The 14,836-nt window shown below is 40.4% G+C and overlaps 1 protein-coding gene across 2 annotated transcripts in view; it reads left to right on the forward strand.

Moving 5' to 3' along the window:
- The window catches only part of URB2 (URB2 ribosome biogenesis homolog), a 106,058-nt gene extending 91,468 nt beyond the window's left edge, over window positions 1-14,590 (forward strand). For both annotated transcript variants that reach the window (XM_072141133.1, XM_072141132.1), the window contains 3 exons: window positions 1,100-1,190; window positions 2,689-2,816; window positions 13,922-14,590. In XM_072141133.1, the coding sequence (XP_071997234.1) occupies window positions 1,100-1,190; window positions 2,689-2,816; window positions 13,922-14,119 (417 nt within the window). In that variant the 3' untranslated portion in view covers window positions 14,120-14,590. The remainder of the gene's footprint in view (window positions 1-1,099; window positions 1,191-2,688; window positions 2,817-13,921) is intronic.
- The last annotated feature ends 246 nt before the right edge of the window (window positions 14,591-14,836 follow it).

Here is a 14,836-nt window from a genome sequence, read left to right on the forward strand (position 1 = left end):
ATTTCAAAACAAAAAACTGTGAAAACCTATTGACTCGAGTATAAGCCGAGGGTGGGAAATGCATTGGTCACAGTCTTCCAGTATATAGTCTGCCAGCCCCTGTAGAATAGAGCCTGCCCAGGCCCTGTAGTATAGAGCCTGCCCAGGCCCTGTAGTATAGAGCCTGCCCAGGCCCTGTAGTATAGAGCCTGCCCAGCCTTTCCAACGTTCCCCGTAGATCCTCTTCTGTCTCTGATGCTCCGGTGCCGCCTCGGGTCCTTTGGTCCTCTTTGGATTATTCCTCTCCTCTTCGGGTCTCCGTGCTCAGCCGGCACACAGAATGACGTCAGACACTTGCCAATGTCATTGTTTGTGAGCCGCTGGCATGGCGAGGGGACCTGAAGAGGGGCAGAAGAACCCGAAGAGGATCCGAAGGACCCGAGGTGGCACTGGAGCATCGGAGACAGAAGAGGACCTACGGGTGACTTTATTTTTTTTTTTATTTATAAGCCTAGTTAGGGTTTTTTAGCACAAATTTTGTGCTGAAAAACTAGGCTTATACTTGAGTATTTATGGTACCTTGAATTAGCCAAAAAAATTTAAATTTCAAGATTGCTCCTGATTTTGGTAAACAATTAAAGGTTTAACAAACTTCGTAAATGTTGATTTAAATACTTAGAAGGTTGTAGTTTCTAAAATGGGTTAATTTATCAGGTTTTACTATTTAGGCCTCACAAAGTGACTTGAAAAAAAGAAAAGTAGAACATTTTGAATTTCAAAAATTAAGAATTTTTCCACATTTTTCACCAAATATACTTGTTTTTCATAAAACCAAATTTTTCAATAATATAAAGTGTGATGTGTCACAAGAAAACGGTCTCAAGATCACCTGGATGTGTTAAAGCGTTCTGAATTTATAACCAGAACACATGTCAGATTTACGAAATGGCCATGTCAGTAAGGGGTTAAAATATTATTTCCCAGATTTGTTTATATCCCAAAAACGGTGATTTGTTGTTTCCCATTCCCAGCAGATAAACATTTATTTGCATTCATTGTGTTGCATATAATGTATTTTATCAAGTATTTCATGATTTATCAATCTTTTTCTTCATACAAGGTAATGTTAAAATCTGTTCCTACATTCTTGAGCTGTTTTCACCGATTGGTTGCATCTGTCATGCACGAGGGACGACAAAAAGGCGACAAAGGTATCCTACTTCAAGTTTGACACTTCTCTTTAACAAAATACAAATTGTTTAGAATATAAATACCCACGCAGTCCTTACACCAAGGAAAAGCAATGCTGTCACACAAGTCGCACAAATACATAATTGTTGTCGTTAACAGGTAATTTGGTTAGTCCACGGCTTGTATTCTACAGAGATCATTTTCCGTGCTTAAAGAGGCAGAGATATGACTATTGAAGTTCAGTATAATATTTCTCTATAGAAAAGGTCTTCAGAAAGAAAGGAACGTTCAACTAATACTTGATTGCCTCCTTTGGAGAACCCTCCCATAATATAAGCTGAATGTTTGGGGCCGAGGAAAAGAGAAGAGTATGTGTAGAGATGAATAGAAGTTACGGAAACTTATGTGATCAGCCACATTTTGCTGTTTTGAGCACCTCAGCAAGACTGGGCTTATAGGAAAAACAAAAATGTGCAAAAACATTTACACAACAAGCATTTGAATTTGAAGTAAAATGTCATTAACTCCTTTTCAACTGCCATGCGGCTACATACGTCCTGGTTGCATTTGCCGAATGCAATCCACCCTCTCTTGATAAATTGCCCCCTGTGTTTCTCTTTATGTACACATAATGAACCGCTGAGCAAAGTTTGTTAAAGGGTGAGATGTGCTTTTAAGAGTTTCTATTACGGTGATCTGAGCTTCAGCTTCTCCCTGTGCTAAGCTGTGCTTTCCGTAACAGAAGGGTGCACATTGCCTATTAATTCTGGTTAATCTTTTAAAGGGTTTTCACATGAAAGAAAATTCTCAAATTGCAATCCCCTAGTGATATCACAATAAAGGTCATTTTTAACCCTTTACTTCACAATTTTACTCAGTTTTATTGCTGTTTTAGCTCCTATCACTCCCTAGGCTGCACAGTGCAAAATCCCAGCTGTGCCTCCCCAGATAAACAACTTATCTCTGTGAAGTTTGTAGTTGTCCCCATGCTGCTGCTGTCTCAGGAACTCAATGTCTGTGTCCAGCAGTGAGTGAGCTCTGTGCTGACTGCAGGGGACAGAGCTACAGTACAGAGACAGAGAAACTCCGCTTCAGAGCCCTCACACAGAAATCCAAGATGGTGGCCCAGCCCTTAGACTACATTCAGACGAACGCATGGGAGAGGAGGTGAGTGCTGCTTGCCTCCGCCCCTCTCCATAGAGAGATATGCCGTACGGCACCGTACCGTGCCGTGCGCCCATTGCCAGTCTATGGGGATGTATATAGGGCACTCGTGTAAGCATCTCCCAACGGTCGTCTGAATGTAGCCCTAGTCAGAAGTTATAGGGCCGTGTCTAGGGGCAACTGAGATTGTGTACACCAGGACTAATAGAGACAGGTGGGACTTATTTCTGTGAAATGCTGTATTTTTGTTAATAACATTGAATTAGAGAATGTGTTTTTTATGTTATCCTGAGTACATGTAAGAAATTTGTCTTCATGGGAATTCCCCTTTAATGTTCTTCTTTTCTTTTATAGGTGGCACTTGTATTGCAAAATGTGTCAAATTGGTAAAAAGAATGTATACTCATATTGCTGCAAAGACTGAGGAATTTACAGTTTTTTCTACTTTTATTGTTTCACAATATATACATGAACTACAAAAGGTATAAAAAATGTAACTGAATGAACTGCAATTGATCTGATGTAATTCAGCATAGTAGGCTGAACATTACAAAAACTGAAACATTACATATTTTGCATAGGTAATTTATAGCAAATAGAGAGCAATATACCTTATATTCCGGCGTATAAGACGACTTTTGAAGACAGAAAAATCTTCTGTCTTCTCTGGGGTCGTCTTATACGCCGGTAATCCCGACCGCCCGCCGTGTATTCACGCGCTGAGCCCTCTCCATAGCCGGTAAGTCTTTGCTGCATATTGCAGCAATGGCTTACCGGTAACACCCGCGATCGGTGCTAGCACCGAACGCGGGTGTTTTCACAGCGTGGGCTGCCAGCAAAGCTGCCGGCAGCCTCAAAAAGATAGCTTCTGAGTACATGGCATGGAATATTTAATAAAATAAAAATTTAAGGTACAGTATGGTAACATTTACAGTAAAATGGACTATGGTAATGTTGTTGTTGTATGCCTTATGTTTATGAGCGACAGTTTTCCTGCTATATACCTGCATGTCATAAGAATTTAAATTAAAAAAAGGACCATGTTAAATTCAAATCTGTTTTTTTTTTTAATTTTTACCGGTGTTTTGTATGCGTTGGAAAAAGGGTAGTTGCGAATATATCTTAAACTCTATATTTTAAACAGGATAGTAGGGGGGTCGTCTTATACACCAGGTCGTCTTATACGCCGGAATATACGGTACTGATTTTTCTAAGATTTTGCCTGTGAAACGCTATTTGGAATAATAAGCGACATTGCTCTATGGAAAAGACAATTAAAAATAAGCAAGGACCCCTTTTATTATAAAAATAATAAAAAATATGAAGTTGTTAGTTAAAAAATGAAAACACCCCATTTGTTAGGAGCAGGACTTATATTCACATAGCTAGCATCGGTTTTAGACAAAGTAGGACCCTGGGCAAAACTTTAGGCTCCTTTAGTCATGCACATTAATAACTTTGCAGTTTACAAACAGTAGTATGGTAAGGCAATCTGTAATATGGGACTGTAGGAGAATAGGTAGATTGATGATAGAAGATAAATTCAAAAGATAGATTATTGGTGCAGAAACATAGTAGATTATAGATAAATAGATGATAGAAGATACAATAGAAGAGAGATCAATTGATAGATGGATAGATAATAGATAGGAGATAGATAAATGGTTCACATCGGGGGCGTCGCTAGGTCAAAAGATCCGGGGCTTTTGCCCAGTGCCCCAGATCTCCCTGGGTCAGCAGGACATCAGTCCCGCTGCCCAGGCATCCTCCTCTCTCTTATCACTCCGGACATAGATCGTGATGAGAGGCTGCACAGTGTACACTGCTTTCCCTGCAGGACCTGTGATGATGTCACGATCACATGACCTGCAGGGGGAAGCAGTGCACGGAGCTGCATGAGTCAGGTGAGAGGGAGATCTATATGTGCATATAACAGGGGGATCTATATGGGGCACTTTACAATGGGATCTGTATGGGGCACACTACAGGGGGATCTGTGTATAGGGCACATTACAGGGGGATCTGTGTATGGGGCACATTACAGGGGGATCTGTATGTGGCACATTACAGGGAGATCTGTGTGGGGCACATTACAGGGGGATCTGTGTATGGGGCACATTACAGGGGGATCTGTGTATGGGGCACATTACAGGGGGGTCTGTATGGGGCACATTGCGGGGGGATATGTGTGGGGCACATTGCGGGGGGATATGTGTGGGGCACATTGCGGGGGGATATGTGTGGGGCACATTGCGGGGGGATATGTGTGGGGCACATTGCGGGGGGATATGTGTGGGGCACATTGCGGGGGGATATGTGTGGGGCACATTGCGGGGGGATATGTGTGGGGCACATTGCGGGGGGATATGTGTGGGGCACATTGCGGGGGGATATGTGTGGGGCACATTGCGGGGGGATATGTGTGGGGCACATTGCGGGGGGATATGTGTGGGGCACATTGCGGGGGGATATGTGTGGGGCACATTGCGGGGGGATATGTGTGGGGCACATTGCGGGGGGATATGTGTGGGGCACATTGCGGGGGGATATGTGTGGGGCACATTGCGGGGGGATATGTGTGGGGCACATTGCGGGGGGATATGTGTGGGGCACATTGCGGGGGGATATGTGTGGGGCACATTGCGGGGGGATATGTGTGGGGCACATTGCGGGGGGATATGTGTGGGGCACATTGCGGGGGGATATGTGTGGGGCACATTGCGGGGGGATATGTGTGGGGCACATTGCGGGGGGATATGTGTGGGGCACATTGCGGGGGGATATGTGTGGGGCACATTGCGGGGGGATATGTGTGGGGCACATTGCGGGGGGATATGTGTGGGGCACATTGCGGGGGGATATGTGTGGGGCACATTGCGGGGGGATATGTGTGGGGCACATTGCGGGGGGATATGTGTGGGGCACATTGCGGGGGGATATGTGTGGGGCACATTGCGGGGGGATATGTGTGGGGCACATTGCGGGGGGATATGTGTGGGGCACATTGCGGGGGGATATGTGTGGGGCACATTGCGGGGGGATATGTGTGGGGCACATTGCGGGGGGATATTACTGGGGCTGTGTGGAAGACATTACTGAGGGCGTGTTCACACGTGGCAGTAGGATGGGGCCTAGGTTTGATCCCACACGAGTTTCCAGTGAAATGCATGTGATGGATAAGAGCGCCTGGTGTCTTTATTTGTTGAAATGCAAACGGGTGAGCGCAGCCTTACAGTATTTTGGGAGAGTGTTAGGGGCAGCAGCAGGGCAACACTGTCAGGGTGCAGTCACACGTTGCAGTCACAACTGCATCACAATCAGTTTTGAGGTGGTTTTAGGTGCTGTTTTAATTTAACAAGTGGAAGACATGAACTGAACGAGTGAATTTGAGTTTGAAGGGGAAACCTGTTCCACAAATGTCTTTCACTTGTTATAATAACAAAACTGCACCTAAAACCACCTCAAAACTGATTGCGATGCATTTGTAACTGCAACATGTGAGCGCAACTTCGGAGAACCAAGATATAGGGACAATGAAGGACATAAGATGCCTGTGTGGTGAACTACACAGGAAGTAGATGTGGTGATGACGGGCCTAAGGGTACATGTGACGTTTTGAACCCGTTTTTGTGCGTTTAGATAATTGGGAAAACTGGATAAAAAAGGAAGCGTTTTCAAACAGACTGAACACACATGACTAAAAATGGACTTTGCCACTACCTTAACCCCTTCCCGACATGTGACGTAATAGTACGTCACATGTCGGGTCCCGGTACATGGAGAGGGCTCGCGGGCCGGCACCGATCGCGGGTGTTTTACCGCTGATCGCCGCCGGCAAAGGTGCTGGCGGTTCCAAAAAGACGGTGGCGCGCGGGAAAAAATTTTGTACATGAGGTTTTAATTTTTTTAAATGTATGAAAACATTATAAAACCTATACAAATTTGGTATCCCCATAATCGTGCCGACCCAAATAATAAAGTAGACATGTCATTTGGGGTGCACAGTGAAATCCATAAAATCCAAGCCCACAAGAATACGGCACAAATGCGTACTTTTTTCCCCAATTTCACTGCATTTGGAATTTTTTTCCTGCTTCCCAGTACACGGCATGGAATATTAAATACCACCATTTTGAAGTGTAATTTGTTACGCAGAAAATAAGTCTTCACACAGCTCTGTACATGGAAAAATAAAAAAAGTTATAGATTTTTGAATGTGGGGAGTGAAAAATGAAAACGCAAAATCGAAAAAGGGCCGCGGCGGGAAGGGCTTAATACTGTAGTGAATGTCACTGGATGTAAGTCAGGATTTTTCTGTTGTTTCTGTAGCTGTATAGCCCCTCAATAAAGTTGTTATTGACATAACCACATGTGAGGGGGTTATTTACAAGAGGGGGCATTACTGAAAGTCTGATACAAATGCATTGGGGCCCATGCCCTGGATCTTTTCCCACCCTAGCAACACCCCTGGTTCACATAGAAAAATTGAGCAACACTCCAAACGTTTAGTGTTGATAAAGTTGTATTCCTCTTTATTCCATGTGTTACAATAGCAGTGTCGGCTTTTTCAAGCCAAACAATCACATGGGTCACATGACCCAGTAAACCCCACCCATCATATTTACATGTGTCACGAATCCAACGTGTACATTTCATAAAATTATAAATATAAAGTGCTAGTGTACACACATAAATATACATATGTAAACACTTCCTGCCTAGTGATACAATATAGTACTGTTTATAGATCACACCAATATCTAAAGCTCTTGAGTGCCATAAACCTGTTTAGGTGGGTGGACGTACTACTGTGTGTTCCAAGTCCTCCGATTCTAGATGTTGGTACTGGCATGTAAATATAACAGCCTGCACGCTAGTGGAACACATATGCCAACATAGTAATGAAGGTTCTGGAAGAGGAGGATGTCATTTATGCCTCCCCACTGTTTGGACATTGCTTAAACTACTGGAGGTACATAGATGACGTGTTCCTCCTGTGGACAGGTACGGAACAAGAAGAATTTCCACTCTTTTGAATACTATAGATGAGACTATTAAATTTACAGTAGTCTTCTCTAAGACTAGTTTATAGTTACTGGAGGTATAAATAACTAGAAGTATATATACACAAAACTGACCGACAGGTACACACTGGTCAGTAATCATTCGCAATCTACCATCAAATCTCTACCATATAGCCAAATGCTGAGGGTTAAAAGGATCACAAGTAACTCAGAGAAAATTACACATATGTATAATGTGGCCAAAAATATTAGACAACATGGGTATCCTGAGAAAGTAGTGGTACACAATATGGACAAGACAGAACAAAAAACCAGAGTAGATTTACTTAGGACAAGGTGGGGTTCCATTTGTAATACATACGATGACCAGAGTGATGCTAAAATCATTCGTAGACATTGGTCTAAATTGTTGGGTAGTCAAGTTGCGGTCCCAGAATTTGAGAATCCACCTCTTTTTTTCTGATAGTCACAAAGGATTAGGGATCGCGTAGTAAAATCTCGTTTTGGTCCATTCAGGGTCAGCAAACAAATAAGTATTTCGAGCCTGTTAATCCCTTCACAAACCCTAACTCTACGTCCTAGGATGCAGGTAGTTCCCATACCTTTAGGTAGAGTTATGTCTTGGTGATAGCTCGGGCTCGGAAGCTGAGCCTCTGCGATCACCACGGGATTGTGGCAGTACGCGAAAACCAGGATTGTATGCGAAAACCTGCAGTAACAGCCGGTATTGGGACTATCAAGAACCCAGTTGTTTAACCCTGCAGATGCTGCTTTCAGTGACCACATTAGTATTGTAATATATAATATTGAACAAGTGATCAAATGATCACTTGTTCATGCCCCACCCTGGGACAAAATAAAAAAGTTAAAAAAGTGCAATTTTAAAAAATTATTAAAAAAAGAATAAAAGTCCCCTGAAGTCCCCATCCCATTTAATGATCTGACCTCATAAAAACAGCATAAAAAGTGAAGAAAAAGTACCGCTTGTCCCACAAAAACCAGCTCTAAAGCAGTTTAAATGTTATGCCAATTAATACATGATGCAAAAACAAGCGAATTTCTGACAAAATGAGTTCTATATTCTGCAAAACAAGTTAACCATAAAAAAGCTGTATAAGTGGGGTATCCCCGTAATCATGATGACCCATAGAATATAAGATAAATTATAACACATCTGGGGCATCCTCAGATACTCAGGAGAAAATGTGTATCAAACTTTGAAATTGTGGAGTTTTTTAAGTCATTTAATACTTAGTGACGGTTTAATTTTTGGCTAAAGTTAATGTGTTGCCCAAAAAAATTATAGCTTGTATATTACACCTCCATCTTGTTTTTACCCCTGTTAAACATCTAAAGGGTTAACACACTTCTCAGGGCACTTTCACGCGATGTGTTGCGTCACGTTTTGATGCGGTTTTGCCACATTCCAAAGGCTTCAGCCTTGATCACATGCTGAGGTTACATTGCATTTTAGCAGGTGAAGTGGAAAAGCAATGTAACTTTAGCATGTGATCAAGGCTGAAGCCTTTGGAATGCATCAAAACGCGATGTAACATCTCGTGTAAAAGCGCCCTCAAAATGGCATAATTTACAGTGTTTTACTGCTATTTAGGCCTCTAAAAGTCACTTAAAGCTGAGCAGGTGCCTCTAAATAAGGGTCTTGATGATTTTCATAAAAATGAAAACAATTCTGAACCTACTAACAGCCTAGAAAAGAGAGAGGATGCTTAAAAAGCCATGCCATTTTGGAAATCTTAGTTATAAAATTACTTGGGTGCTTCGACTATCTGCCTGAAAAGCAGAACATTTAGAGCTTTAAAAATAAATAATTTTTAGAAATTTTTGCCAAATTTCTATTTTTTTTAATAACTAAACACAAAATTTATCATCAAAATTTTACTTAGTTTTCTCGTCACACCTTGTACTTGTATCTCAAAATACCCTGGAATGTTAAAGCGTTACAAATGTATAACCTCCTATAATGACACTGGGGAAATGTAAAAAATCGGGCTTGGTCTTAAAGCCCTAAAATGGTTTAGACCTTAAGGGGTTAAGGAAAGGTTGTTACCCGTGTTGCAACTGTATTAATTGTAAAGAATTGCACAAGGGCTCGTTTTTCGGGGAACATGAGCTGCAATGGACCTTGAATACATTAAAACCAATTCAACTAAATGTCAATTACAAATAAAGTGTGGTATAATTTGAGTTAGTAGATATAGACTTGCCTTTATGGTTTTGTGGTCTTGCTTGTAATCGGGGGCATATGTAATAGGAAATAATTTGTGATATAATTCTTTTTTTTTTTTTTTTTAGAATAAATGTATTGGAATATCTTGAGACAAAATGGATGCCCCCAGTGTGTTCCGGTCCACCACATTATGTTGGAACTTTTTTATCACTGCATATATATATTATAGACATCCCGCCACAGATTGTTGATAATGATACTTACTTTGTAGCAATTAAGTCCCTAGTTTAAGTGTAAAGAGGGTTTTTTTTACAGGGTCTGGAGTCATAATGTCGGGGTCCCTTTTATAGGTTACCCCCAGACTCCCACATAGTCTGTACATTTCTGTGAGATTTATGTGCCCTATGGTCGGAATGGATGGGGATGATACGATTTCCCCCTCGGGTATTTGTGACATTTTGTATTACATGTTATTTATAATAGCGGACCACAGTGCAATATATTGCAGTTATTTGGATCACTGGCGCTATGCTTGGAATGATATTTGTTATACTTGCTTATGTTCACATGATCCTGTGGCAAACTCAGTTAGATGCAATTCTGACAAGTTACTATGATAGCGGAATCAACTTCAACTAAGTTGTGCTGGGCTTGGGTTCCAGATATGCGTTCCACTAGCGCGCTGGCTGTTATACGTACACGCCAGTACCAATATTTGGAATCAAAGGACTCGGAACACATAGGGGTACATCTACCCACCTAAACTGGTGGTCTTTTATGGCACTCAAGCACTTTTACACTTTAAATATCGGTGTGATACATATGTTTACATATGTATATTTATGTGTTTGCACTACCACTTTATATTAGTTTTTATGAAATGTACATGTAAGTATATATACCAACTCTGTTCACTGATTGTTTAGCTTTTTACTTATGGAGGATTTAAGGAGTAATCCTTGGGAGACTACTCCCATTAACAGCCTTTAAATTGGCATGCTGCTTGGACTTTCTTACTGTTGATAAATGGTTAGATAGACAAATAAATATGAAATAGAAAATGGATATATAACTCCTATAATTAATCTATTTGTCTAGTGATCTAAAAAAAGATAAGGATAAGTATCTTCACCAGGGTATTCAACAAAGGGGTATCAAAAGAGCATGACATCCTCTGGCCACAAATGTCCACATGGAGAGGGGGGGCCGGGCATATGCCCAGTTTGCCACCCCCTAACGCCAATCCTGCACATAGCCTTCTTAAAGGGATTTGCCCATGAAAGAAAATTCTCGATTTTAATCCCCCCTAGTGATTACTCAGTAAAAATCATTTTTAACTTATTTCTTTACAATGTGACTCAGTTTTATTGCTGCTTTAGCACCTATGGCATAGTGATAGTCAGTGTAAATTTCCAGAGTGACACTTAATGATTCTTCTAGTGCTGTGTGCTGACAATGTGGTTAGATTAGAAAGAGAGGTGGGAAAGATTAGAGATCATGAGCTCCGTAAGCTGCATATTACACATGCTATCAAAGCCAGTAATTGATGACAGCATCAACTATATGCCTCCCTGCCCTGGATAAAGATCAAATGCTTGTAGCTTTACTCGCCTCACAATGTGTTGTTTTCTGGCATGAAGTGTGTGTGTGATTGTGAGCCTGTCCACGAATGCAAGGGTGAGGGCTAGATGCATAGAGGCGTTCAGCTCAATACAGTGTCAGACAGAAGAACAATATGTCTGCCCACCCTAAAGTCAGAAGGTCCAGGGTCAGATACACTGGCAACCAAAATTGTTGTCACCAGGACTGATAGGTTGGAATTAATATACCTTATATACTCGAGTATAAGCCTAGTTTTTCAGCACAAAATTTGTGCTCAAAAACCCTAACTCGGCTTATACTCGAGTCAAATAAAAACATAAAGACAAAACTCACCTTTCTGACGTCACCCATAGGTCCTCTTCTGTCTGAGATTTTTTTTCCTACTACAGGGGCTGGGCAGGCTGTAATCTACAGGGGTTGGGCAGGCTGTATGCTACAGGGGCTGGCAGACTATATACTGGGAGGCTGTAACCAATGCATTTCCCACCCTCGGCTTATACTCGAGTCAATAGGTTTTCCCAGTTTTTTGTGTTGAAATTAGGGGTCTCGGCTTATACTCGGGTCGGCTTATACTCGAGTATATACGGTATGTGAAATGCTGTTAATAACAATGAATTAGCGAATGTGTTATTTTGTTATTCTGAGTACATTTAAGAATCTTGTCTTCATGGGAATACCACTTTAAGTGTTTTCGATTATGGCTCAGTTCGGAGGATAGTCCACATTTGGTTGTAGATAAACTTGCATACAGCATTGTGACGTTGGCACAAAGTGCGGGTGAGTACATCAGGATGTCATAGGATTCCATAAATATAACAAAAGGATCAAGCTGTCCCGTCTAAGTACAATTATTTGCAAATATATTTGCGACAGTTTATCTACAACCAAAATGGGATTATTATCCAAACTGTGCCATAATCTAAAACACTTAAGACTTTGTGCATAAGAAGTTATGCTCCAAACGAATGGGATGTTTTAGCTAGCAACTACATATTTTTTACTCTTATTATTTCAGGGCCCTTGTTTATAATTGTGTCTTTTCTATAGAGCAATCTTGCTTATTATTCCAAATAGCTTTTCACTCGCAAAATCTTAGCAGTCAGTATATTGCTCTCTATTTGCTATAAATTATGCAAAATTTATGTAAAATATTTATGCTAAATATTACTGGAATTTGTACGCATATTGCAGTGTGTATGACTTGTGTGGATATAGTTAATGTATTTATTGGTCTTTTTTTTTCCCTTGAAACTTGGGAGATATACACAGAACACATATCTATATAAATTATTATACCTCTACTAGGGTTGTAGTGTGCCTTTTCTTTTTATTTGTACAAAATATTGTCCTGCAGTGCTTTACTTAAAGGGTTTGTGGCAAGTTTTATTTCCTCAGGAAATAAAATAACAATCTGATTGATGATCGTGGGGATTTCTAGATGTCAGATTCCCTTTAATAAGGGGGAATAGAGCTCCTTCAATCTGTGAGGTGGCAGATTGAGAATGGACATACCATTAGTGCCAGCGATGGCTGAATTACATGTTTGTCAACTCCCAGCACTCCCATAGACCGTGAATGGAGCAGCATGACACTTTCTGGATCTGTTGCTCAATTTGTTGCTGAAAACCACAATCCTGGCTGTCAGACATCAGTTAATCAGATTGTTATCCCTATACTGTAAAACACAAGCCGTTCCAATAAGTCTATGGGGCTGTGAATATGCTGATGCAACATAGGTGTCGTTTATGTGCAGTCTATATTTGTGGATCAGTTGGTAGGTAACGCAGTCATTTACCAGTGCTTACCTGCCCTATCTTTTGTGGTGCATGCAGTCCGCATATTCACTATGTGGTGCATGCACAATGATACACTATGAATGTGCCCACTAGAAGGCCATGGAGTTGTCAGTTAGTCAGTTTTTTGGTGGCTATCTCACATCCAAAGTAAACATTCTTGTCCATAAGACCTTATGATTGTCTATTTTTTCCATTTCTGATTGACATTTTTAGTTTCTCTTTCCTAGGGTGTTTAAGATTTTTTATTGCTGTATTGCAGTATATTGGGAATGTACTTACATAGTGTGCTGTCACTTACAGCTTTGAGAGGTTCGGACATCAGATACATGTATGAATGCTCTCCAACCTTCAATTAAGGCTACTTTGCAGGCCCTTGGAGACGTATAGCCATTGACGCTTCACTAGGGGATTCTGGGAAATATGCAAATAGGTTTTACTGGATGGGACAAGGAAAACCATGCCTCTTTTGCCACCTTACTATCGAGCAAAATTTTATGGAAGCCTAATAACATGGTGTGGGATTAAAGACTAACCTGTATATCTATTTTACTTGTTTATTTATATATCAGTTGCAGGGAAAAGGGGGTGATTTTAACTTTGATGGGTTTTTTTACTATTTTGCAGACCACCTACAATCCTTTAACCATAGGTTGTTGGATCCTACCACATACGGCAAAAACTACTTTATTGGAGTATATGGAGAAATTCCTTTAGATTTGTTAATGTGTGCAAGTGGCACACTGTTTCAAATCTGAATCATTGACTTGTCCTGAAGTCTTATAAAGACTCCACCCGACTGCCACTGGTGGCAACCGAAGGGTTAACCTAGTGGGTGATTGCTGTAATATGCTTTTTTTTTTTTTTTTTTTTTTTAATTAAATTAAAAAGAAAGAAATTAAAACTGACCTATTTCATATATTACATTATAGAAAAAATTCTAGTATGTACAAACATATTATTCTCTTGTTATCTTGTAGGTGACACTTCAACCAGAAGTAAGAACGCATTTGACAGAAGGAATTTTTCCTATCTTGGATCTCTGCATTGATCGTGATGTTAAGTTTTTAAATATGTCCTTACAAACTGGAGCACGAGAGGTGTTTAAAGAATTGTATCAGGATTATACTTCCCACTACAAAACAAGAAATCAAGAAGAGGAGAAATATACAGTGTAATGGTGGCTTAGAGGTTAAGACTTAATTCAAATTCAGACAATAACAATCGCTTCATAGTGTCTTTTGTTCTTTAAAATCATTGTTTTTACAATAGAAAGTTATACAATTTTCCAATATAGCAAAACAAGTTAAAAAAATCTCTGCTGAATGGAGCAATTGCAAAGAGTGAAGTTTGTTGTAATGGAGCACATGCTGGCTTCTGCCAGGATAAATCCACATAAGCAAAATGGTTAGCTGTGGCACCTCTGTGATAAAATCACAATCCTCTATATTAATAGTCCATTATAAAAATTAAAACCTATAAACCTAATAACATAATAAATAAAGCGTGTTTGTTTAATTGTTACACACTCAGAGGCCAGAAGAAGTACAGATAAGCGCAAAATGGCCTTTGTCATCCTCCCTCACTATGTACCTTGTTACCTGTTTGTAAGTAACCTTCTATCAATAAAGATGAGATCTTTTTTGGAAGACTGTTGAGTGCTGTTCATTTTTTCTTACCCATTTTGTTATACTCTGTACTCCTGTTTATTTGAAGCTAGAGCTCCATTAATTCCATTGCTATATCGTGGCAGCATTTGATATGTTTTTGCTCTTATTTTTTTCTACGTGATTTTTGACCTTATGGATTCAGTATCATGAGAAAGGGGTAGTGCCATTGTCACTCCTTTTGCTGTCTAAAGTAAGCGTATCAATTAAAAAAAAATAGAGGGTTAC

Source organism: Engystomops pustulosus, chromosome 3 (assembly GCF_040894005.1).
Source record: "Engystomops pustulosus chromosome 3, aEngPut4.maternal, whole genome shotgun sequence".
NCBI classification, from domain to species: domain Eukaryota; kingdom Metazoa; phylum Chordata; class Amphibia; order Anura; family Leptodactylidae; genus Engystomops; species Engystomops pustulosus.